Below are 27131 nucleotides of genomic sequence, written 5' to 3' on the forward strand. Positions count from 1 at the left end.
ATGTTGTGTTCAAACTATCAAAAATCAAAAAAGAAAAAAATCTACCTCAGCTGTAGAGGAACAAAGATACAATTTATATATGACTTCCTTAGAAAGCATGCAAGCAAGGAGAAAGTGGAGTGGAATATTTAAGGTGTTGAGAGATACAAAGCACCAACCTGGAATTCTGTACATGGAGAAATTACCCTTCCGAAGGAAAGGAGAAATACTTGCCAGACAAACACAAGTTGAGGGCATTTGCTGCCAGGCGACCTGCTGTTTTAGTCAGATTTTGTTATTATAACCAGAGTACAAGACAAGAACAACTTAGAGGAGGAAAAACTTATTTTGGTTCACGATTTCAGAGGTTTAGTCTATGGTTAGCCAGCTCCGTTGCTTTGCCCATGGTGAAGAACGTCATGGCATAAGGGCATGGCGGAGGAGCACTGCTCCAGACCTGGCAGTTGGGAAGCAGAGAGATGGGCAGAGGGGACATAGGGAAGATGTGCCCTCCCAGGGAAACCCCCAGTGACCCACTCCTCCAGCCATGCCCCACCTGCCTAGGCACCACCCAGGCATTCCATTCCAACAAGGGTGGGCTGGGTAGGTTACCCCTCTCAGTCCAGTCATTTCATATACTAGCATTCCTGCATTACAACAGAAACAACGGGGGGACACCTCACATCCAAACTGTAACACCTGCCTTGTAAAAAATGTTGGAATAATTCGTTAGGAAGAAAATTATAAAGTTCAGAAAGTCATTTCTCCATAAAGGAATAAGTGAAGGTAAAATAAAAACTTGGATTTTTCCTGTTTTTAATTGATCTAACATAATATTTGTTAAAAATAATAAGCAACAAAGCATTCAATTGTGTGTGTTCATGTATGCTTAGATTTAAGTAAAATGAATAACAATGACCAAGAACAGGAAGGAGGAATTGGAATAATTTTGTTATGATAAAACACTTCACCACCTATGAAGCAGTGTAATGTTACTTAGAAGAGTACTCGATTACTTCTAAAAATACTAAAAACTCTAGGGCAACCACTTAAAAAGTTTACAAAAGTAGTATTGGTATGCTAAGAAGAGGAACAGTAAAATCATACAATTTTCCAATTAAAAACCACAAAAGGCAGAAGAGAGTGGAAGAGAAAAATAAGAATAAAGAGAGGGCAACAATAACAGTATGGTAGATGTTGATCCAACTGAATCAGTATTTAGATCACTGCCTTTGAATGTCAGTAGTCTGAATGCACCAATTAAAAGACAGAGATTGCCAGTGGATCAGAAAACAAGGCCCAACTGTATTATATGCTCATTCTATGTTGTAAATATAAATACACATGTAGATTAAAAGTAAGTGAATGAAGAAAGATGTACCATACTAACACTAATCAAAGATAAGAGGAATAACTATTTTAATTTTAGAGACTGCAAACTTTTGAGCAAGGAAATTTTTCAGGAGTAAAGAAGAGCTTTATATAATGAATAGAGAGGTCATTTCTTAAGAAGACACAGCCATTTTTCACATGTATGTACCAAATAAGAGCATGTCAAAATCCATGCAGCAGAATGGAGAGAACGGCAAGGGGAAGTAGATGAATCCACTGTCACTGCTGGGGACTTCAACAGCTCTCATATTCAGAAGTGGACAGACCCAGCAGGCAGAAATCCATAAGGACAGAGTTGAATTCAACAACACTGTGGATTTATTAGATACAGTGGACAGCTGTGGACTACTTCATCCAACAATGACAGAACACACATTTCATGCCATGCTCACATGGAACACTCACCAAAACAGACCACCTTCTGGGCCATAAAGTATACCTTAACACATTTAAAAGAATAGAAATAATAGTGTTTGCTCTTAGACCACAATGGAGTTAAACTAGATATCAATAGCAGAAAGATAGCTGGAAGTTCCCAAAACACTTAGAGATTAAACAGCACACTTCTAATGTAGATAAAAGAAGAAATTTCAAGTGAAATTTAAAAATATTTTGAACTAAATGAAAACACAACTTATTAAAACCTAACTCAGGGGAAATGTATATCAGTAAATGCATGTACTAGAAAAGAATAAAGATCTTAAATCAACAATCTAAGCTTCTGCCATAGAAAACTAGAAAAAGAAGAGTAAAATAAATCTAAAGTAAGCAGAAGAAAAGAAATAATAAAGATTATAGCAGAAATCAATGAAGTAGAAAATATAAATTTAGTAGAGAGAATTGAAACCCAAAGCTGCTTCTTTGAAAAGAAATAAACTCTAGCCAGGCAGAGAAAAAGAGGGGGGAAAGGGGGAGGAAGAGAAGGGAAAAGAGGAGAGAGAGAGAAGAGGGAAGAAAGAAAAGAGAAGACAAATCATGAATATCAGAAATGGAAGAGGAGATATCATTGGATCCCATGGACATTGAAAGGATAATAAATAGCTGTATGTCTATTAACTTAATGACCTAGATAAAAGGGACTAGTTCCTTCAAAGAGACAGTGCTAAAACTCAAGCAAGAAGAAATAGGCCTATATGTATTAAAGAAAGGGAACCAATAATTAACACTTTCCTACAGAGAAATCATTAAACCTAGATAGGTTCACTAGTGAATTCTACCAAAATTTTAAGAAAGAAATTATACCAGTTTTCTACAATCTCTTTCAGAAGACAGAGGCAGAGTGAATATTTCCTATGAGGCAGGCATTACTCAGATACCCAAACTGGACAAAGACATTACAAGAAAACCAAAGATCAGTGTCTCTCATGAACATAGGTGCAAAAATCCTTAACAAAATCGCAAACAGAATCCAACAGTGTGCATAAATATTATACACCACAGCCAGGTGAAATTTATGCAGGTTATGCAAGTCTGGTTTAACATTAGAAAAATCAATTAATGTAATCAATCACATCAACAGATTGAAGAAGAAAAACCACATGATTGTATTCATAGATACAGGAAAGCATTTGACAAAATCCAATACCCAATAATGATTTAAACAAACAAAAAATCACCTCTTGGTGAACTAGGAATAAAGGGAAAATTCCTCAACTTGATAAAGAACATCTACAAAGAAACAGCTAGCACCATACTGAATAGTGAAAAACTAGAAGCTTTCCTGCTAAGGTCAGGAACTCAGCAAGGACAGCTCCTCCTACTACTCCTTTTTAACATCATACTGGAAGTCCTAGCTAATGCAATAAGACAAGGAAATAAAAGTTATATTGACTAGAAAGGAAAAATAAAACTTTTTCCATAGATGCTGTGATTGTCTATGCAGAAAATTAGAAAGAATAGGGCTGGGGAGATAGCTCAGTTGGTAGAGTGCTTGCCTTGCAAGCACAAGGCCCTGGGTTCAATCCCCAGCACCGCAAAAAAAAAAAAAAAAAAATTAGAAAGAATAGTACATTAGTCACTTTTCTATTGCTGGTACAAAGTACCTGAGAAAATCAACTTATAAGGAGAAAAGGTTTATTTTGGCTCAGAATTTCAGAGATTTCAGTCCTTCTTTATCTAACTTGCTTTTGGGCTTGTTGCAGCACAGTGCACCGTGGCAGGGAGAATGTGGTGGAACAAAGTTGCTTACCTCACAGTGGCCAGGAGAAAAAGAAAGAGGAGAAGGAGAAGGGGCTGGGGCCCCAATATCTCCCTGAACCACACACCCTAATGATTGACTTCCTTCCTAAATCTAGTCCCACCTCCTAAAGGATCCACTGTTTCCCAGTAGAGTTACAAAACTTTTAGCATGTGGGCACTGGGGAAACATTGAAGATACAAACTGTAACAAGTAGAAGGGAAATTCAGAAACTATGAAGTCCCTATAGCAAGGTTGCAGGGTACAAGGTTAATGTACAAGTCAATCACTTTGCCACATACCAACAGTGATCAGTAGAATTTGAAACTTAAAAACACCATACCAGTTACATTAGCACTTCCCCTCCACGAAAGATTTAGGAATAAGTTTAAAAAGTGTATACAAGATCTATGTCAGGAACACTACAGAAATCTGATAGATAAAATCAAAGGGGAACTAAATAAATGGAAGGATATTCCCTGTTCTTGGGCAGGAAGACTCAGTATTGCTAAGATGTCAGTTCTTCCCAAGATGTATAGATTCAACAGGATCCAACAGAAACCCCAACAAGTTATTCTTTGTATGTCTACAAAGTGATTCCAGTGTTCATCTGGGAAGACAGGAGGTTGAGAATAGCCAACACATACTGTAAGAGAACAAAAGAGAGAATGGGCACTGTCCAACCTGAGAGGCAACGTCAAACCACGGCAGTCAGCAGCTGGGTTGGCAAAACCTAGGCAGGCAGACCCACATAAGCGAAAGCCCAGCTCACATCCACATGAACACAGCCAGCTAGCCACTGGCAGGAGAGCAAAGGCAGTACAGTGGCGCACAGACCCAAGGTTAAGTCAGAGCCCTAGAAACTCCTCGGAAACAATAGGGAGACCAAGAGGTCCTGGGCTTGGTGAGATAAGGCAATAAAGGCCCATTGAGGAAATAAATAACATAAAGCGAACGTCATGAAGGTTAAATGTTTCTGCTTTGCAGAAGACACTGTTGAGACAAGCCCCAGACTGAGAAAATATTTACAAAAGACATCTGATAAAGGACGTTTATACAAAATATCAAAAACTCTTACAATTCAATGATATCAAAGCAACCCAATTAAAGGGGTCCAATGACCTTAACAGACCCCTCACCAGGAAAGATACATATAGGGCCAACAAGCATACAAGATTTCCCAGGAGATTGCTTGAACTCTGTTATGGGCTTGTATGAATATGGCACAATGAATCCCACTGTTGTAAGTATAATGAACCAATAAATCAGAGAGACTTCCACATTCCGTGTCATTAGGGAAGTGCAGATTAAAACGCTGGATGCCACCGTACACCGTGAGAAGGGCCGGAATGCAGAACACTGCAGCGCCCGTGCTGCTGAGCCTCTGGAGCGGCGGGAGTTCTGGTTTTGCTGGTGGGAAGGCAGAATGCTACCACCACTTGCAAAGGCAGTTGGGAGGCTTGTTTCATTTTGTTTTATTTATTTATTTTCCCAAACCAGACACTCTCTTACCTTGAGATCTAGCAGTCGTGCTCCTTGGTATTTACCCAAAGGAGTTAAAGACTTAAGTGTACACAAGAACCTGCACCTGGGTGCTCATAGCAACTTCGTTCATAGCTGTCCAGACTTGGAAGTAACCAGGACGTGCTTTACTTGGAAGTAACCAGGACGTGCTTTAGAAGGTGAAAGAATAAACTGCAGTGCTTCCAAACAAGGGAATATTATTTTACTGAAGAGAAGTGAGCTGTCCAGCCAAGCATGGAGGAGCCTTAAAAGCCTATCCATAGGTGAAGGCAGCTAGTCTGAAAGGGCTCCGCACTGCCTGATGCCAGGCAGAGCTGTAGTCGTAGGACAGCCATCAGTGCCTGCCAAGGGTTGAGGGGAGGGTGCACCAGTAGACACAGCATGGGGGGTTTGAGGGTAGTCATGTCGGTGACCTTTGTCCACAGACCTTTATGTACGCAGAGGACTCTGGGTGATTCTGGGCGTCATCTAGCCTTGCTGATTGTAGCAAATGCACCCTTTAGTGGGGAACATTGATAAGGGGGAGGCTGTAGGTGGGGAAGGGAATATGTGGGAAATCAATTTTGCTGTGAACCATAAACTGCTCTTGAAAATTAAAGTCTAAAGCAATCAGAATTCCTGAAGAGTGTCTTGTGAAGAGCTTCAAGAGACAGCAGTGCATTGCTGTTCTCTGGTGGAGAAGCAAACCAATTGGACCCTCTTTGTGGTGGGACGGGGACAGTTCACCAGGAGAACCGCCGATCCAAGAGCAGCGTAGAGACCACATCTGGCCTGCACCGCCCCCAGATGCTTGGCCAAGACCAGGGGAGTCCACCATTGCACACCGTGGTCCATCCAGCTGATGGTGAAAGTGAAAAGGGTTGTCATGGGTCACACCACCCTACAACCCTGCCTTCCTTGGTGGTAGGACTGATTCCAGTTTTCTCCATGCACTGTCTTGGCTGGAGGGTGGGGTGGTTCTTAGGGATTGTACTTGACTTTTCCTACCTTCGTTTCCTGAGACCAGGAAACCAACACGTTTGTTTTGGCAGCTTCTGAAGTGTCTCTGTCTCAATTTTATGTTCAGGCACTGGGCCAAAGCACCCACCCGATGGTGTGCAAACCATGGGTGCACTGCGAGGCAGAGGGGACCATTTTAATGGGGGGTTCGTGATGGTGTTCGGTGCCCTGGAATAGGCAGAGCTCAGACCCAACACCCAGCAGTCTCTCGGCCTGGGTGTTCCTTGCCTGCTTCCCCAGCTACTCTGGTCCCTGCCTCCAGGGTTCCAGGAGAGTGCTACTGCACACTGAGGCCGTTCAGGACCCCACGGGACCCAGCGCTGTCAGTTGTGGGTTCTGAGCAGTGGATGGCTTAGACTTAGAGTCTGGATGAGGGACTCGATGCCCTTGAAGGAGCTGATGCTGGCCTCTAGCCAGCGCTCAGGCCTTGTGGCACAATCATATCACATGTCTGTCTGTCTTAGGGACACACTGCTCCAGGCAGGACTTGCACGTGCTGTCTGCAGCAGAGGAAGGAGATTGGTTTTGTGGCCTCAGGTCTTTGTAGCATTGCTCACCTCTGTTTTGGGAGCTGGAAAACAGCTGTGGACAGTAAGTAAATGAGTAGGTGTGACTGAGTTCTGGTGGCACTTGAATGGTAGAAACAAGTAGTGGGTGAGCTTGGTCTCAGACCGCTGGGTTAGATACAAAGCCCAGAAGCACACTTCCTCTTTGAGAAATTTCTGAGTACTGTGACCACAGCAATGGAGCCTTGTTGCCACCTAGCGGCAGTAATTCTGCACATTCAGGTCTCATTGTTTCCAAGGTTTGGACGTTTGCGGTGAACGGAGAAACACCCAGACTGGAAGTGCTCTTTTCTGAACTTGCCAGCACTGCCTGCATGTGTGGCTGCCCCTGTTTGGAGAGCCCAGTGCAGGCTGGGGCTGCAGTTGGGGGCAGCCTCCCTGCTCACAGGGTGCCGACTGTGGCTGTGCAGCTTGGTCCTGTGCGACCCTGTCCACAGAGGCCCTCCTTGCCCTCTGCCCACCCCTGGCTTTCTCTCCTGACTGGCTCCAGGGCTGTGGCTGAGTCGTCCTGGCTGTAGGGCTCATTCGGGGGAGTATTAGCAGCAAGGTGGAGAGGCAACCCCAGGAGGGGCTGCTCCAGCCAGAACCACTGTCCCTGCTCTGTCGCCCTCCCCTGCCCGCCTTCCCAGAGCTGAGGCTTGAAGAAGTCCGTTCCGTGCGCGGAAGCTGGAGGAACAACCCGGCAGAGGAGAGCTCCGTCCTCTGGCTGGAAAGGTTCACGGTGCCCTTCGACCTCTGCCTCTCAGGCACAGGCATTGTCACAGCTCGTCTGCGTTTCAGACCAGCCACTCTGTTCAGCCCTCTCTGGACACCGGAAAAGCTGGGAAGACCTGGACCATGCACATGCCCTTCTGGTGGCAGAGCTTCCGGCACCCTCCCAGCCTCGTGTGGCCAACCCGAGTTCTGCCCCTGGGCCCTCCAAGTCCCATCTGAGACCTCCAAGTTTATTCATTCTTTTACAAGTGTCATGGCTAAAGCTGGACACGTGCCCCAGGGAGCTGTTGACCAGCCATAGCAACAACTGTCCTCTTTTCTGTAGGTGACCTAAAATAATTTCTTTTAAATGGTCCCTTAAAATTTGAATACTAACTAAGCAGATGACAGATTATAGAGGCAGAAAGAAAGTACCAACCTAAAGAAGGCTACAAAAGAATCTGGAAATAATGTGTTACTTAGCATATTTCCAACAGCTGTGGTCCCTGCAAGGACAGCAAGGGTAGGGATCCCACATGTGGGGTAGAGCAAGGACCAAGGGGTACGGCCCTGCCCCACTCTGCAGCTGTGAACTTCTGCTTTGGCAGGTTTCTGGTGAGGAGACCAGTGTGACTTAAGGCCAGTCAGATGGGGAGTTAGGGGTCCCTCATAAAGATGCAGTTTGGGTGCACAAAGCAAACCTGCTACATGGAGAGTGAGGAAGAGGCAGACACCACGTGTTACACCTTGGCTGTGGCTCTAGACGAGGAGTTCTCCAGTGAAAGTGTTGCTTCTGCTGTAGGAGGACTGGCCCCAAGGTGGCAGTGTCCCTAGGTGGCTCACAGAAGTAAAGGCCTGCCCTGCGCCAGCTTTTGCCATCTGCTGACAAGGGGCCAGGGGGCCAGGGGCTTGATATATTTACATGTGTGTTCATAGCACACACAGCATAATTTGGTCAATTTCGTTCTGCAGTTCCTCTCTTTTCCTGTGGCTGCTCCCTCCCCCTCAACTTCTTTCCTCTCCCTTTGATCTTTATGAGATCCCTCCCTCACTTTTTCCCCCTTATTTTGCTCTAGCTTCTGTGTATGAGAGAAAACATTTGACCTTTGGCTTTCTGAATTGGCTTATTTCACTTAGCATGGTGTCCACCATTTACCAGTAAATGGAATCATTTTATTCTTCTTTATGGCTAAGGAAAACTCCATTTTGGTGGTATACACCAGACTTGCTTTATCCAGTCTTCTGTTGATGGGCACCTGGGCTGGTTCCATAACTTGGCATTGTGAATCGCACTGCAGTCAACAGCTTTCTATACTCCAATGATGAATCTACTGAGAAAGAACTCAGGAAGACTATTTCACTCACAGTAACCTAAAAACAACATAAAATAAAACACTGGGAAATAAATCTAACCAAGGAGGTGAAAGACCCTTACAGTAAAAATGTAGAACACTGAAGAAAGGAAAGAGAAAAGACCTCAGAAGACAAGACCCATGCTCATGGAGAAGCAGAATTAATATTGTCAGAATGGTCATATTGCCAATAGTGATATACCAATGCAGTGCAGTCCCCATCAAGATAGCAGTGACGTTCTCACAGAACTAGAAAAAATGGTCCTAAAATTTCTGTGGAGGAATGCAAGACCCAGAATAACCAAAGCAATCATGAACAAGGAAAGCGATACTGGAGGCCTCTCAATGCCTGATCTTAAGTGACACTGCAGAGCTGTAGTAACAAAACTTGTGTGCTATTTCTAGTTTTTTTGCAGACTCTCCAATCTTCTGTAATGGCTCCACCTCCCCAACAGTGTCAGTGGTTCCTGTTTCTTCACATTCTACCCAAGACTTGTTATCATTCATCTTTTTTATAATAACTTTTAACAGGCATAAGGTGATATCTCATTGCGGTTTTAACTTGCTCTCCCTAATGGTTCATGGTGTTGATATATTTCTTCATATATCTGCTATTCATGTGTAAATCTTCTTTTAAGAAATGCCTTTCAGATCCTTTGTCCTGTTCTTAATCAGATTATTTGTTTTTTCTATATATTTGAGTTCCTTATGTATTTTGGATATTAATCTCTTATCGGGTGTATGGTGTGCAAATATTTTCTTCAGCCTATAGGTTGAATCTTCACTCTGTTCATTGTTTCCTTTGTTATGCAGAAGTTTTATATTTTGATGTAATTCCATAGTCTATTTTTGCTTTCATCGTCTGTACTTTTAGAGTCAACTCTAAAAAATTATTGCCCAAACCAATGTTGTGTAGTTTTCCCCTCTTTTCTTGTAAACTTTTTATAGATTTTAGCTTTATATTTCACTATTTAACCCATTTTAAGTTGACCATTTTGTATGTGGTGGGAGATGAGGTCTAATTCCATTCTAGTGCGTGTGGCTATCGAGTTTTCTCAACACCAGCTGTTGAAGACCGCTCCTTTTCTTCATGCATTCCTGCATCTTCACTGAAAACCAGCTGATCGGACATGCATGGGTCACATCTGACTGTGTTCTGGTCCACTGGTCCATGCGCTGTTTTGTGCCAGTACCATACTGTTTTTACTGTTGCTTTGTAACATAGCTTGAAATCAGGTAGTGTGATGCCTTTGGCTTTGTTCTTTTTGCTCATGATGGCTTTAGCTGCTCAGGTTTTTTTTGTGGTTCCATATGAATTTCAGGATTGTTTTTTCTGTATCTATGAAAAGTTGCATTGGAATTTGATAGTAGATTGCTTTGGATAGTATGGGTATTTTAATAACATTAATTCTTCCAGTCCATGAACCTGGGCTGTCTTTCACTGGTGTTTTATGATTCAGTGTACAGATCTTTCACTTCCTTATTAAATGTATTGCTAAGTATTTTATTATTTTTGTAGCCTTTGTAAATAGGGTTGTTGTACTGATTTCTTTTTCAGAAAACTTGTTATTAGGATAGAGAAACACTGCAGACTTTTGGGAAGTTTAAGCCTCCATTCTCACTGACCTGTGTTGAAGCACTTCAGTCGCTGCTGTGACTGAGCACGTTCTGTGTTTCCCCTGGAGCCAAGCTCTCAAGAGCCCTCTCTCACTGCTGTACCAGTGGGACCAGGTTGGGGGCTCGGGTGCCCCACTTGCCTAGCAGTATGAGGAACCCCTCTGTCTGCCTTCTGTGAGGCCACATGGCAACCTGTACCTCTACCCAATAGAAGCAATGAGGGACCACCCCTCTATCTACCCTGCTTCCCTGCTGGACTGGTGGTGGTGGTGGGGAGCAAAACCATGGAATTTAAATAAGATCAGAGTCTCATAACATAATATCAGAATGTCCAAGTTTCAGTTGACACCCACAAAAGATGACACATAAATTAAAACTATCTCATGGGCTTTAAATAAACCATAGCAAAAATGCTTCAGCAAGCAATTAAAAACATACTTGAAACAAATAAGAAAATTTTAAGTCTCTTAGAAGGTGTAGGGAAGAACCAAATCAAAATTTTAGGACTGAAAAATACAATGATTTACATATAAAACTCAAATTGTATACTTTAAATCTGTGCAGTTTTATGTACATCAATTGTTCCTCAATTAGACAGTCAATAAACAAAACTCAGAGGGGTCTCAATAAACAAAACTCAGAGGGGTCTCAGAGGAGTCCAATGGCATGCTCTGTATAGGAGACCTAAAATAAAAGATCCAGAAGGTTCAGAAAGAAAGAAAAAGGGAAGATATACCAACAAAGAAAGAAAAAGAAAAGAAAAGAGAAGAGAAGAGAAGAGAAGAGAAGAGACGAGACGAGACTTGGAACCAACCTGGGTAGGATGAGAATTCACACTGTTCATGTCTGAGGGTCACACTGGAAAGTTAGGTGGGGCTCTATGTCTGGTGAGGTCGCAGTGCCCAGCAGCACTTCAGGCCCTGGACAGACAAGGGCATGCCATGTCCCCCACTGCTATGTGAATGGTGCTCTCATCCATGTTGTCTTCAGCTCTTCCCAAGCTGACGGTGCAGCTTGTCTCTGGAATGCTGGCATTGCTGCATGGAGGAGCGAGACCTGGGCAGCTCTCCATGGTCTGGACCCAGCTTCTCCCAGGAGAGACACCACGCTCTTCTCAGAAACAGCCATGTGAGCCCGATGTTCCCAGGAAAACAGCAGAAGGTTTTGTTCCAGTAACAACCTTTAAACTCTCAAGGCAAAAATTAGAATTTTGGAGCATTTCCATTTGCTTTGTGCTCACAACTTGTGGGGAACAGCCTCTGAAGTGCCCACCCAGCCTGGTGGTGCCTCTGTGGTCAGCCCAGGTGCCCCACACCTCTGCTTCTAACCTGGAAGCCCTTATACTTGCCTCATTTCCAAGCAGGAAGACAGTTCTCCTCACATTCTGTAGATGGGAAAATGGAGATCCCGCTCAGCTCTGGAATGTTCTCGAAGTCGGACCACCCCCACAGTCTTGCTAGTCTGCGGTAATGGGTGACAACTTTAGCTTTCACCCATCTCTCCTGCTGTTGTCTCTGGACCCTTGTTCATGCCCCACCATCTCAGCATCACCTCCATGCTCCAAGAGGTGGTTTCTCTGGTTGAGTAGGAGACTGCAGCCCCAGGCACTGTCCTGAGCTCTGGGGGATGTGAAGCAGCCTTTCCCCGGCCCTGGGACCCTCGACCCCCATTTCAAGGTGTCTCTCCCTGGTTCAGACCAGTCCTGGACCAGGGCAGGGGTCACATCACAGCATCTGTGCAGATGTGCACTGACAGGACCAATCACTTCCAGGCCCTGTAGGCCTAAGCCCTGCCAGGGGCTGGCTCTGCACAGAGCCCTCCTTCCTGCAGACCCCAGGTCCCTCTGAGCCACGAGGCTCCCCTGAGCTGAGTACCCCTCCATGGAAAGTTCTTACAGAAGCCCTCTGTAGCTTGTCACTGTACTTAAAGATAAGACCCCAGCACGACCGGTAGCAAGTTCATTTAGAGAGCAAGCGATGGGAGGGACAGGCGAGGCTTGCAGAGGGTGCAGACACTGACACCTGGACTGACAGCACTGTGTGTGGGGATCACAGACCCCAGGCTCACCTACGAGCGTGTCATGCATGTGCATGAGTGTGTTCGCATGTGTGTGTGCACACGTGTTCTCAACACAGCCTGGGAGAGGGCACTTGAGGTCTGAGCAGACCCTTTGTTAGAAGAGGAGCCTCAGCCCAGGACACCCAACCTTGTCGGTGTACACAGCACGTCTTCAGTGAAAGAGAATGATCAGCAGTGGTGGGGTGTGTGGTGTGGTGATGACACGCTCACAAGGCCGGACAGCTTCCCAGGAGGCTCTCTGCAGCAAAGGAACTGGAAAGGACGCAGTCACTGCCTGCTGCCTGCTGCCGGCTGCTGGCTCTGTGCCTCTGCCCTTCTCTTCTGGCCCTGGTAGCAGCAGCCCCTGCACACACCCCTCCCTGGCGAGGCAGTTCCTCCTCCCACCCACTTAGAGCAGCCTGCTCTCAGCAGGCGTCTCTGAGTTCATTCTCCTCTCCGTTGTCTTGTGTGTTGTCTTGCCACTTTCTCTTGTCCTCATGAAAAGTCTTCCTGACTTGCCTCCCTGTGTCCAGGCTGCCCTGAGGGCCTGACCACATGCTCACTGCAGTGTCCAGTCCTGTACCAAGGCTTGCTGGGATGTGGCAGAACCTTCACACTGACCCCAGGGGCTCCCACATTGCCCTGCCATCTAATGGTTCCCTCTCACTGGCTCACCAGGAGCCAGGAGGTAATCAGCCTGACCCTCCACCACTGGGATTGCCATCACTCAGGTGCCCAGAGCCTCAGCCTGTGTGTCCCCTTTCCCAGGAAGCAACTCATTGTCCTAAGAGGCCTGTGTCTGTCCCAGTTGGGGAATAGTAATAAGAGCCCACAGCCTGAGCACCAGGGACACTTATTGTAATTGATTTGCCACTTCTTTTTCATAACTTTAGTACACACAACTAAGGAATATTTGTATTTTTAGAAAAAGGGAAAATCATGAATAAAGATATTTCCATATTTCATATTTAACATTGTATAATTTTTACTTAAAATATTTTAATACTTGTTTTTCTGTTCTCTCTTCATTAGTATGGTTATTTATTTACTTTTTCCTAAATATGACAGTTTAAAGAATAAATCCAATATTATTTTTATCAATAAATGACTAAATTAATGTGTTTCCTTGGACCTCTTTCTATCCCTGTGATGCACCCCAGGGGTGTGTATGGGACTCCTGCGCTTAAAGTCAGCTGTCACAAACCTTCTGTCTGTGAGGTGTAGCACCAGCTCGGCATGTACTTAGTTCTTGGGGTTTTCTCTAGCTTTTAGGGATATAGAACAGTTCTTGTTTTCAATTATGTAAATGCTGACTGCATGATTATTGTCAAAACTCACTCCTGGTCTGTTAAAAAGAGCCTGCTTGCATCCTTCCCACAACTCAGCTCTGCCACCTCTTGTTTAAGTAGCATGCGTTTTTAATATTTATTTCCTTTTGAAAAGATAAACAGATATGGATATAAACGAGTTCCTCAACTTAGTAAGCTTTTCTCTCTCTCTTTGTTCATTGTGATCTTTAAGAAGTTTGTAACCTTTTCCTTGGTTTTGTACCATTTTTTGTCTAAATAATTCACATGACCTTCTCTGTCTCCAACATAACTGTGTTGTCTTCCTGATGCCAGCAATATTAAAATGAGCCACATGCCTCTCCTCCTCCTGTTCTTCCCGGCATCTGTCTTCCCATCTTGTGGCGCTAGCAGGATGCTTGTCTTCATTTCCATTTCCTCTCCCACATCTTCTCCTGTCTCACTGGTTATATTAGTTTTATTTTAAGTGTACTTAATGTTAGCCTATGATTCTATGGTCCATAGTGCCATCATTTAGCCCTGTTCTATAGTTAAATACCTGGCCTTTATCACTATGCTTTATGAAAAGTTTTTCCATTATTTCTTGGTTGGTCAAACCCATTTTATATCTGATTCTTCAGGAAAGACATACAAGAAAAAGATCCCTGTGTTCCTACAGGTTCATGTCTTTTTACCTGCAGACTCACAATTTAGAGTTGATTTGGCTACATAAAATCCTTGATTCACATTTTTTTTTCTCTTCAGTATTGGAGGTAGAATCTTTGGGAGGTGACAAGGTCATGTGGTTGGGGCTTCTAGGAATGGGATAAAGGGACCTTGGAGCTCCCTCACCATCCCACCAGGAGATAGCTGTCCTAGTTGGAGATAGCCAGTAGGTAGTTGTCTGCAGTCTGGAAAGGGCCTCACCAGAACCCAACCATCCTGGCACCAGGCTCCAGGACTGCTGGGAAAGAAATTCCAGCTTTCACAAACCACATCTGTGGGAATTTGTTATAGCAACCTGAACTAAGATAGGCGCTCCTTATGAGGTTCAGGGAATTCCCTTCTCTTCTAAAATGGCCCTTAGCTTTTGCCATGAATTGATTGTGAAATTTGTCCAATTTTATTCATCAGTTAAACTACTCATACATGTTTATACATGCTTGAGCTTTAGCTTCTTGGCATGTGGATTATTGTGATTGATATGGTATCAACCTTGCATGCCTGAATGAAGGGGCACATGTCTTTTACACATCGCTGCACTCATTTTGCTGAGATTTTAAAATCCATTTGCATGTGTGTTCACAAGAGATTGGTCTGTAGTTCTCTCTCTGTGCTCATTTATCTCTCATCTTCGTATCTGGGCATGTGATAGCCTTTTAAAAACCAGTTGACAGATGACCCCCTTCTGTTGTATTTTCTGTGAAGTTACCTGGATTGGTATTTGTTCTTCAAATGTTTGGTAGAACTCTTCAGCAAAGGCGTTGGGGCCTACAGGTTTCTAATTCTAAGTTTTTTATTACAGATCCAACTTCCCTAAGTGCTACAGGAATTCAGCGATGTCTGGCAGGTCTGCAGGTCTGGGTGTGCCTGGGCTTTCTTAGGAATGTGCTACAAGGGTGTTCCCAAGTGCTCCTTGAGGCGTGGTGATGTGCACTTTAGCACCTGTCAGGAGCTCTAACCCCTGTCGTCTCAGTGCTGGCTTTAGTTCATTTTCTTTTCTTTTATTCCTAGTTTTTGTGAAGACATGTAACTACTGTTTGTATCCTGGATATTTGGGTACATCATGAGAGTCTGCTTCTATCTAGATCGGTTCTAGACAGCCTCTGCCGAGACCTGGGGGAAGGACACCTTGTTACAAGCAAGATGGGGCAGAAATCCAGGCCTCTCCTTCCCCACAGACACCAGGTGGGAAGGGAGCCTGTGACTCAGTCCCACTGCCCTCTCCTGATGTGCAGTGTCCTTTGTGTGGCATGGGGCAGGTTTTATCGAAGGAATTTATGACTTACTAGCTTCCCCTTTCTTGGTCGTTGACTTAGAGCAGCCTTTTCTTGGGACTTGTATGTATTTATTAATTATTTTCTGTGCCATTTGGCATTTTTAGGTTGTGAGCTTTTCTGGCTACCTGTCTGCAGCACACAGGAGGAAAAGGGCAAAACCCAGAGCAGCAAACGCATTACTGGGTTATTCCTGAAGCCCATGGGCCCAGCCAGCCCACCGCTGGTCTCCTCATTTCAGGACTTCGCTTTTCTGCACAGCGTCTAGCGTTGTGGCCAACCAGATGGGACCGACAGGGAGAGTTGTCTTTCTATTTGTTTCATTCTCTTCCTCTTGGTGACCTCTGTCCTTAGTGCTGTCTGGTTGCTTTCCTTGGCTGAACTCATCAGAGGGCTGTGTGCTCCCTGGACCTCACTTTAACCCTTCTGTCCCTTGTCCCAGAGGCGGAACACCTGTGAAAACTTAAACAGTATTGTTTATACTCACAATTGTATGTATTAGTAGAATCATATATTAGAATTATATATGCTCTAATTTTCAACCTATTCTAATACCCCTGTGTCAATTTCTTTGAAATATTTGAAGAACTGAAAAAACATCGGACTTTAATAACCAATTCCTGGATTTTCTGATCTCCATTCATACTTTTTTTTCTTTGCTTTATTGTTACTTTCTACTTTCTATAGACACTAAACTCCCTGTTGGGTTTTTTACTCATATTAATTTTCTGCTTCTCTTTATTCCTAATACAGACATTTAAAGCTATACACTTTCCTGTAAGGTTGTACCTGCCTACTGCTAATTTTTTGTTTGTTTGTTTGTTACCAGGGATTGAACCCGGGATGCTCAACCACTGAGCCACATGCCAAGCTTTTTTTTTTTTTTTTTTTTTTTTTTAAGGGTCTCACTGAGTTGCTTAGGGCCTCGCTCTGTTCTTAAGCTGACTTTGGACTTGTGATCCTCCTGCCTCAGCCTCCCACACCTCTGTGATCACAGGTGTGCACCCTGTGACAGGCCCTACTACTGGGCATGTAGTAATTGGTTGTTGAGGTCTGTTTTCTAACTTCATTGTGTTTTCCTGTCCATTTCTTATTTAGAAGCAGTGATAAAATATATGTCCCCAAAATTATTAAGTTGTCTTTTCTAGTGATATTTAATTTAATTTCCTACTGGACAGAAAGCATGGTCTATTAATCCACATCTTCAAAATTTGTTGAAACTGGGATTATGAACTAAAGAATTGTCAATTTTTAATTTGTTTCTGGGGTTTAAGGAGATTGTGTAACCTCTAATTTTAGGGTACAGAGTTGAGTAACACACAGACTACCACGTTTGGGGGTTGTTCTTATATTCTATGTTGCCATTACTTTGGGGGGCTACACTTGTGTGGACACTAGTTGAGAGCATGTGTTAACATCTCCCATCATTTGGACAACAGTCGGTTTGTCTCATCACACACAATCACAATCTCCTGACTGTACTGTGGCCACCGTCCCTCCCTCCTTTCTCTTGCATGCTCCTAGCTGTGTGCGTCCTGCCATACATGTGCACTCTCCTGCCTGGATTGTGCCCATCATCCCAGAACCTTCCCTCTGACCTCTCGTCCTTCCCTTTGCACCCCAGCCTGTTCCTGCACCAGCACAAAAAGCTCATATCTAGATACCATAATGCAGCATGGCTCTCCTGAAATCCTCTTCCAGCTCTGCTCCTTACAGATTCCACTGCCCCCATTCTGAGGCTGCCGCGAATACCTACCGTTTTGACTTCTTGTCTCCCTCTAGATCCAGCTCGCTGCTCTCTCTGGGTCGCCCCCTGCCATGTGCTCTCAGCACCCCAGGTGCACCCCCGCCAGGGCTGTGAGCTGCAGCTGAGGCATGCCTGTCTCCCTCCCTTGGCTACCCATCTCTCTTCCTGGCTTCTGTCTCAAGTCGCAGCCCACCTGCTGTCATCTCGGTGTGCACGTGACCATAATATTTCAGTAGGACTGGCCTGTCCCTCTGAGATGGAGGGACACTGTTGCACATAGGAGAGGCTTGGCCATCTCAGGTGCCCCCACTTCAGGGAAGCCTTGTGCTCAGTTGTGTTGACCCCTGCCAGAGGCCTTGTCAAAGGCCCTGAGAGCATCCCAGACCTAAGGTCTCTGCAGTGTGGAGGTCAGAGTGGGGGTGGTGCCCCTGCCTGCCAAACACTTTCGCGCGACCCCATGTGTGCCCAGCTCGGGTACTTTCTCTGCTGCTCCCTCCATCAGTATTGTAGGGTACCCACCAGGAGAGAGCTCAGCTTGGCTGTAGAGCTCCACGTGGCAAGAACAGAGACTGGCCAACCTGGACTCTACACCTTCGTCCGCTCTGTCCACTCACATGGGATTTCCTCCTACGCGTGTGGAGGAGCGGTGCAGCTTCCTCGCCCTGTGCTCCCGGGAGCCCAGGCCATCCTGGGGTCAGGAGCAGACCTGCAGAGGGGGCAGTAGCATGCTGCATTGGTCGCCGTGTGCCTCTGTGCAGCCATGCCCTCACAGTGACAGCATGAGCTGCCACTGTAGGAGTGCTGGCTCCTGGCCCGCGTGCCTGCCGGGGTCATTCACAGCTAAGTGCACTGCTTTCCTCTGGACTGTGCCTGGGGAGGCCGTGACGTTGTGTGAGGACCCCACCCTTCACGCTGACTTGCAGTGATGGCCTGTTTGGCCAGGCATTGAACCACAGCTCTGCAGTTCCTCTGGGCTGCACAAGCCCTGCCTTCCTGGTCATGTAACTTCCTGCTGGTGAGGGAGGGGCAAAGCCTGTCTTCACTAGGATTTTCATCGTCTCACAGCCCCCTCGACTGGGCTCTGGGGTTCCAGGCTCCCTGAGCATGTCGTCGCTGCAGGAATGTGTCTCTTGGTTACACCACTTCCTAGTTCTGATCTCATTGTGTTCCTGTCTAATTTGATTGCCGTTTCCCATCAATTACAAATGAAACCTCCTTTGGTCAAAGCCCATTAATTTCTGGTTTACTAATACTACTGTTGTCAAGAGATGGCCTGGTTTCTACAGTTCTGCTTCACATGACTTGCTGAGGTTTCCTGGGCCCTGACTTCAGCTGGGTTTTGAATGAATGCTTGCTGTCAGTGGTGCTGGAGTTAATGTCATGTCCTTGACACAGTCGCCTGCTGTGGGGCTCTCGGCTTGCCTGAGCTGATGGTGCTGGGCTGCCCTTGCTGTTCCTGTTCCCACTTCTCCAGCCTGTGCCGCTGGCTCTGATGCTCTTCAGCATCCAGCCCACTGTGGGGCAAGGCCTTCGGCAGCAGGACCCACTGCTGGTCCTGCTGAGTGCCCTGGGCCAGGTGGGTCTTGTCTGGTTGGTACCCAGGTCGCACCCAGCTGTCTTGCCTGCTTACTTGGCCAGAAGTACTTTGCCCAGTGCCTAGTGTTTGCTTTGTCTATCACCCAGCAGTATCTTCTGTATGAAGCAGTCGCCTTGTGGCTCAGCCCAAACTTAGCAGATGGTTGTGACCCGTCCAGGGTATTTGAGTATTGGTATGACCCACGTGTTCCATCCTGACTGTCATATTGCCAGCTCTGTATTGAGTGTGTGTGTTATGTCTCGTTCATTGTATCTTTCTTTTCATTGGTTTGGCATCTTTGATTTTTCCCCCTTTTTAATTTCACTGCCATTTAGGAAGACTTATGTTTTTGTTTTCTGTTTGTCCCTCTGCATTTGTAGAAATTTAGTCTCAGGATCCCCACAGATACCAGACCCACACGTGCCTGTGTCCCTTGTGTAACATGGCTCAGCATCTGCATAATACCTGCACACAGCCTCACCTGTACTTTAAATCGCTGCTGGGTTACTTAATGGTACCTAGTGCAGTTTGAACACCTTGTGGATATTGCTACACAGTATTGCTTAGAGGAGGAAAGTCTGTCCATGTTCAGTACAGAGAGCATCTCTTCTCTTCTGAGTATTCTCCACCCATGGCTGTGAGCTGTGGGTTCAGGACTGTGAGCTGTGGGCAGAGAACCCTAGCTGAATACCACCTTCCATGGGCCCAAGCCCCTGCTCTTCCTTGACCTTTCCCACTGCTCACCAGCTTGGTGTGCTGATGTCTCCCATCTCTTCCCTGTGCCACAGCCCATGAGATTCTCTGCTCACCCTTCTCTCTAGGTCTTCCACCTCTGCTTCCCATGTTGTATGTGCTTTTCAGAACAGCTTTCTCCAAAATCTTCCTCTCATCACCCCGGTTTTTGTTTCAGCCTTTGATCCACAGAGGCTTTTCTTGGTTCTACCAAACTTGCTAGGTGTTCCTTGGTTTGAGGAAGCTTGTTTCTCAGCAGATGTCTCACAAAGCACATGAAAAAGGCATTGCTTATGTTTTTGGATATCTAAAGGTCTGACTGGCTGAGAGGAGGCCTTGTGGCCCTGCTGTCCTCTGGGGTTTGTGAAGGTGTGGACCCCGGCTGAACTGTGACATCAGAGTCCTTGCCTCTGCCAAGTGGGCTGCTTCCTTTGCCTGGACTCCGCGTGGAGAACCCTCTCTGTCTCTCTGGTTTACTGGTTTACATGCCTGGGCCGCCACCCTGGGCTAGCTTGCTTGGGTGTGGGATGAACCTTCTCCACTCTAAGTCTTTTTTCCCCTAAAACATTTGTAAGGGCTTAATTTTAAGAGTTGGTTCTCCTTCGTGGCTTTCTCTTCTTGGCTGGTGCTCTGTACTGTCCACTTCCCCTTTGATGGTTGTTACCTTGCTCTGCCTTTTTTTCTCTGGATGGTTTCCAGTCCTCCCTTGTATAGTCAGTTGAATCAGTTCTCCATTGGGCCTTGTAACAGTCTTTATTTCCAGTTCTTGTCCTTTTCTTTAGTTCCGCTTGGAGTTGTTCTCTTTTAGCAACTTCTCGTTTTGTTCTGGCTTGCATTCTTAAGAGTTGTAGGTCTTTGCTCCAGTGATCTGGATCTTGCCCCTGCAACTTCCTGGTGCTGGAATGCTGGTTGGTGTTCTCCACCTTATGGTGGGGTTCACTTTGAGGCAATCATGTGCCCCAAGGGATTTTCTGTGCCTCTTTTCTCACCTTTTAAAGCACACAGTTCCTGAATCAGCAGTAACAACTGTCTGTGTCTGGGGGGGCAGGCGGTGGAGGGATGTGGGTGGGGCTTGCTGGTTCTTTGTCTAGGAGCATCCTTTCCTGCTGGTCAGCAAATGCAGTGTTTATGTCTTTTAAATGGCACTTTTGGAGATGGGATTTAATAGGCATGCCTACTGATACCCCATGTTCCTTTTGTGTGTGTGTGCGGGGGGGGACTCAGTTCCATTCATTCTGCACCCTTCTCTTTTCTACCACAGCTTCTATTTCTCTTCTTGCTCTGAAGCACTTGTCCCAAGATCATCATCTCTGGTGCCATACCCTGCTGCACCCTTCCTGTGGGTTTCCTAGCAGTCAGTGCCTGACCTATGAGGTCAAATGCTCTATTCTTGGCCTTCTGGGCGGAATCCTCACCTCCTGGGGTTTGGGCCATCGCGTTCTGCTGCTGCAACCTGTAGTGCCCTCTCCTTTCCATTGCACTTTCACCACTGTCTGAGCATGCAGGGATCTGGCCACAAAACGGTGAGGTCTTTCAGGCACAGAGTTGGTAGGTCCTTTCTCTTGCCTCCTGTTTTATTGATGAGTGAATTCTTAGTTCTGGTTTGAGAGAATCATCCTGCCTGTAGAAATCTGAGGCCTTTGACAAGGGACGGGAGGCCCATGTACAGCCCGTTGCTGCATTACCTTTGATTTTGACACCTCATCATCTTTAGCACTCTCACTGTTGTCAGCCCAGGGCCTGAGTGAGCCACCTGAGAGAAGGGGCCCCCAAGGCCCTCAGCTAGTGATGGGAGGGCCGAGGACCAGGCTCCCTCGGTGCTCCTGCACACACAGACCAGTGGTGGTTCCGCTGGGCCTCTCCTCGTGGGCTCAGGTCCCAGCATCCTTCATCATTCCACCTGCTCACCACTGGCTCACGCCAGCCTCCAGTCTGTGGACCACCCAGTTGTTCTCTCCTGACTGCTGAGCTCCTGAGGCGTGTACCTCTTCATTTGGCAGAATCATTTGGCTGCTTTCTGTAGGGTGGAGATGCACACCTGTTAAATCTGCAACTTTCAATGGGAGGTCTCTTGCATTACTTTCTTTTTTTCTTAACTTTCAAATATTACCTTAGTTTTTTAAATTGAGATGTAGTCCATGTGCCAAAAGTTCCCTCTCTTAAAGTGTGCATCCAGTGGCTTTGGTGTGTCCCACACGTGGAGCTCAGCGCCCAGCTCCACAGCCGTGGTCTCTCATGCTCCAGCCAGCGGCATTCTGAGCCCTGTGCTGCCCTCGTGTGACAGCTTCCCCACTGAGGGAAGAGAAGAGGTTTGCGTTCACTACATCCTTCCTGGGATCTCCTTGCACTGGTTTTTCCTTGTTCGCTGCACTTGGAAGCTCCTGCTGTGGTGGGGCACCACTTGCTAGGGAGACCCCTCAGACAGAACTATGCTGGCTGCCCGGTGCCTCAGAAAGGCATCAGCACTCGGCGTGGGCTCTGATCACCACTGGTGCTGTGGTCTCACAGTTCCAGGTGGTGGATGCTGTGATAGGTGTGCCTTTACAATGCCACAGCAGTGGTTTGTGGAGGCCATAATTATGCACCTACGGAGAAGATAAACACTGCAAGGAGGTTAATGTTCTAAAATGAGTGCTTGCAGCCGGGAATCCAGAGCCAGCGTTGGCAGCAAACCTGAATTCTCAAGGCAAAAAGTGAAAATGTAGTCTGAGTTGAAAACAAGGTGCTCTGGAGAAGCACTAGATTGTGCAGAGGGTAGCTCCCAAGGGCAGAGTTGCAACTGGGGTCGGAGAGATTGAAGAGATTATCTCACTGGCTGTGAAAGTAGGAACCAGAGATGTGCTTAAATTAATATATCATTGAACAGCTGTCGTTTCAAAGTCAGGGTGTACACAGATAAAAACACTAACATAAGAAGAACATTGATATGGTCTACCAAAATATCTCCCCTGGGTTGCCCACTGTGAGCTGGATGCCGCCCAGTGCAGCGCTGCCTCCTTGGGCTACACCGGGCAGCCCTCCCCAGGCCAGCTCTGCTGGCACACATCTCCTCACGCAGGCCTCAGACTGGAATGGTTCAGAGATGTGCACTACTCTGTCAAATGCAAGGAATGACCTGCCAAGCCCAGTCCTAAGGACAGGCCATGCACACTGGAGTTCACCTGCCCCTGTGTTTCTGTTTCAGGTAGGCGGGCGCCAACCAGCCAGCCCCTCTGCAGACCCCTGTTCTGGTGATGATGCTCTGAGCCACAGTGCACCTAGCACTCACATCTATGGACCTGCTCTGAACCATAGAGCCTGCCTATGGGGGAAGGTGAGTCACCATGAAGTCCCTCTGTGTTCTGGCTTATTCATCAGGGATACGGGCCACAGAGCCCAGTTCACCCATGAAGAAGGCAGCTGCTGGAAGTGGCATGATCCTGAGTCCTACTCTGCTTTGGTTCTTGAGGGGCCCTGAGGTTCTGCTGTGTAGGACTTTGGGGGAAGGGCCCCTTGTTCCAGCGTCCATGGGCTGGTGGTGGTTGCGCACCCTCAGGTCCCAGTCACCCAGGAGTGCCTGCACCGGCCTGTGGTCACTCACCCGGAGTTGACATGGGGAGCTGGGGAAGCAGGAGGGAAGCTCTGAATGTTGAGGAGAAGGCTGCACTAGGCACTGAAGGCACTGAGGGGGTGTCTGGAGAGTGGATCCTGAGAGCCTGAAGTAGGGCAGCATCAGGAGGGGTGCTTTTGGGCACTCATGGTACCCTATGGCTATGGTCCCTGTGGCTTTCCCAAACCTGGCTTAGAAAAGGGCAGAAATCAGTGAAATGGGGAATGCAGAAAGAGAGAAAATGGCAGAGCTAAAAGCTGGTGTTCCCTTAAAGAGTAGTTAACCTTCTGATAAGAAGGGTTCAAGAAAACAGAAGGGTGATACTGATGGCAATCAAAGGAACAAAAATAAGAAATGACAGCCAAGAAGAAGGCTTACGGTACTGTAATGGCCATGCCTCAACAAGACTGAATGAAACAGATAACTTTCCAGGAAAGTTACAGTGCCAAAATAGACTTGAGGAGAAAGAGAGAACTTGAATGGGCCGGTAAGTATTAAGACAGTTAAATGATCATCAAGACTTGCCTTTCAGAAAAACCCTCACCCATGTGTGTCACGGGTGATTGTACCCAGCCTTAAGGACCTCTAAGGCTTTTTGCTCACACAGGTCATCCCAGAAAGCAGAGGAGAGCCCCAGTCCTCGATCCGATACAACCTGATCTCGACTCCAATATCATGTAACATGTAAAAAGAAAGAGCAGGCCCAGTTACTGGAGCTATGACGAAAAGTCCAATGTGCCAAATTCAGAGTATATTCAAAACAAACAGGAGGACGCAGTGTTTCAATAGGGTCCACCACAGGCTTTCAGGTTGACCTGGTGTGCAAACAGCCTTGGTGCAATCCGTTAGTTAAGTAGACTGTTGGCCTGACAACTGGTGAAGAACAGGTGGTGAGGTCCATGCCATCAGTGGCAAGAGCTCCTATACCAGGAATAGAGAACTCCAGACGTGGCCCAGGAACCCGTCCACCACGAATGTCATCTTGGTGGAGAACGTTAGAAGCTGTCACCCAAGGTCAGCAGGCAGGGGTGAGCTCTGCCACCACTGTGGAGCCTTTCTCCTGTGCAGGGACCACCAGGAATGCAGAGGGCAGAAGTAACGCTGGCATTCTTTGCAAGTGAAAGTGATGATCTGTTTTAGAAAAATCAAGAAAATCAAAACCTACTAGAAGAAACAGAATAGTTTCCCGGGGCTGGGTACATTGTCGCGCGGCTGCTTCCCCCCGGCCGGGCCGCAGTCCCGCGTTCCCCGGAGCGCCCGGCCCCCAGGGGGAGGGAGGGAGGGAGGGAGGGAACAGGGCCGGTGGGCGCCAGCGGCGCATGGCGGGACCCACGGAGCCCCACGACCTGCCGAGCCTGGAACCGGGCCGGGGCGGGGAAGCCGGCTCCAGCCCGGAGCAAACTTCGGAGCCGGGCGGGGGGGTGGCGGGGACCCCATCCGGAGCCGGAGGAGGGCCCGGCTCCCGCCTCTGCGCCCGCGTCTCCGGGCACCATGCTGTCCAACTCCCAAGGCCAACCCGCCGCCGCCGCAGCCCCCCGCCCCGGGCCCAGCCTCACACCCCCCCCTCCACCCCCCCACCCCCCGCTGCCGCCGCTGCCCCCGCAGCAGTTCCCCCAGTTCCACGTCAAGTCCAGCCTGCAGATCAAGAAGAACACCATCATCGAGACTACAAGGTCACCAGCCAGGTCCTGGGACTGGGCATCAACGGGAAAGTTTTGCAGATCTTCAACAAGAGGACCCAGGAGAAATTCGCCCTTAAAATGCTCAAGGACTGCCCCAAGGCCCGCAGGGAGGTGGAGCTGCACTGGCGTGCCTCCCAGTGCCCACACATCGTGCGAATCGTGGACGTCTACGAGAACCTCTATGCAGGCAGGAAGTGCCTGCTGATTGTCATGGAGTGTTTGGATGGTGGAGAACTATTTAGCTGAATCCAGGACCGAGGAGACCAAGCGTTCACAGAAAGAGAAGCGTCAGAAATCATGAAGAGCATTGGTGAGGCCATCCAGTATTTGCACTCAATCAACATTACTCATCGGGATGTCAAGCCCGAGAATCTCTTGTACACCTCTAAAAGCCCAATGCCATTCTGAAACTCACTGATTTTGGCTTTGCCAAGGAAACCACCAGCCATAACTCTTTGACCACTCCTTGTTATATGCCGTACTACGTGGCTCCAGAAGTGCTGGGCCCAGAGAAGTATGACAAGTCCTGTGACATGTGGTCCTTAGGTGTCATCATGTACATTCTGCTCTGTGGGTATCCCCCCTTCTATTCCAACCCCGGCCTTGCCATCTCTCTGGGCATGAAGACTCGCATCCGAATGGGCCAGTATGAATTTCCCAACCCAGAGTGGTCAGAAGTATCAGAGGAAGTGAAGATGCTTATCCGGAACCTGCTGAAAACAGAGCCCACTCAGAGAATGACCATCACAGAGTTTATGAACCACCCCTGGATCATGCAATCAACAAAGGTCCCTCAAACTCCACTGCACACCAGCCGAGTCCTGAAGGAGGACAAGGAACGGTGGGAGGATGTCAAGGAGGAGATGACCAGTGCCTTGGCCACAATGTGTGTCGACTACGAGCAAATCAAGATAAAAAAGATTGAAGACGCATCCAACCCTCTGCTTCTGAAGAGGCGGAAGAAGGCTCGGGCCCTGGAGGCTGCAGCCCTGGCCCACTGAGCTGCTGAGCCCTCCTGCCCACGGGAGGACAAGCAATAACTCAACATGAATTTATTTTTTAAATGAAGAGACACAGACTGTCCACTCTGCCTCCTCTCCTCTGCAGCTGCATAGAGCCTGGGACAGCGTCAGGAGCTGAGTCCTGCCTTTGGTCCCAGCCACCCCAGAGAGGGAGGGCCTGGGAGGCTGCAGAGAGGGAGCAAGCAACTCTCGCCCCTGTGCTCATTTTGCAATTTTATCTGCGATTTGACTTAGAGTTTTTATGAAACCTCTTTTGTTGTCCTTTCCCTTTTTCTCCTTCCTTTCTACCAGACACCTTCCCCTCTGGATACTGCAAAGGTTTGGGGCTTGTCCAAGGGTATTTGTGGAAACTGTTACAGGGAGTGTCCCTGTGTTGTCCCTTCTGCCCTCCCGGTTTTCTCACTACAGTCCTGGGTCCCCACTGTCTCAGGCATTCTGGGGGCTCAAGGCTACCCTTGGAAGGGTTGCCACCCACCTCCTCTACTGGAGAGCCCTCAGGTGTCACCAGTGTGCTGGACAGATAGGAGTGAGTGTGCGTGTGTGTGTGTGTGTGTGTGTGTGTGTCCATGTGCGCGTGCCCAGATCTGTGCCTGGGACTGCATTCAAGGGGCCGGGCAGGCGGGGCTGCAGAACCTCCCATCCCTGCCTGTGCTGAGCTTGCCGAAGTGCCTGGGAAGCCTGTCCAGACCCAGAGCCAGGCCTCCGTGGCCTGTTAGCTGGGTTCCAGGAGGCAGAGAGGAGCGAAGATAGACCCTCAGGACTCCTGCCGGAGTAGTGCTGGTCCTAGGGCCTCTTGAGGCACTGACCTACCGGAATAGCCTCTGTTTCCCCTTCTTGCCATTATTAACCCATTCTTGTTTATTTTTCTTAAATTTTTAGTTATTTCTCAGTGGGCAGCCTCTCAGGTCACGTGTGTGAGCCCGGGTAGGTCAGACTGCAGAGCTTCTGTGTTTCAGGTGTCTCCTGGGCTCTGGGGCATCAGCCAGCTACTCTTTGTGGGCAAGGGTAGGACCACTTTTGTGGCCCTCCCTCAAATTTCCACTGTGTGGCCTAGTGGGTGGGGGTAGTCTTCGCACCAAAGATGTCCCCACTCTGCCCCCTGTCCATTAGCCACTGTATCCCCCCTGACTCGGCCTGTGAGGAG

At 47.5% G+C, this 27131-nt stretch overlaps 1 protein-coding gene and 1 pseudogene across 5 annotated transcripts in view; both read left to right on the forward strand.

The window, feature by feature from the left end:
- Pcbp3 (poly(rC) binding protein 3) overlaps positions 1-27131 on the forward strand; it is a 230443-nt gene that overhangs the window by 130740 nt on the left and 72572 nt on the right. For all 5 annotated transcript variants that reach the window (XM_047564155.1, XM_047564153.1, XM_047564157.1 and 2 more), the window contains one exon: positions 22879-23007. In XM_047564155.1, the coding sequence (XP_047420111.1) occupies positions 22998-23007 (10 nt within the window). In that variant the 5' untranslated portion in view covers positions 22879-22997. The remainder of the gene's footprint in view (positions 1-22878; positions 23008-27131) is intronic.
- On the forward strand, positions 24775-26504 carry LOC124992795 (MAP kinase-activated protein kinase 2-like; annotated as a pseudogene).

Source organism: Sciurus carolinensis, chromosome 9 (assembly GCF_902686445.1).
Source record: "Sciurus carolinensis chromosome 9, mSciCar1.2, whole genome shotgun sequence".
NCBI lineage: Eukaryota > Metazoa > Chordata > Mammalia > Rodentia > Sciuridae > Sciurus > Sciurus carolinensis.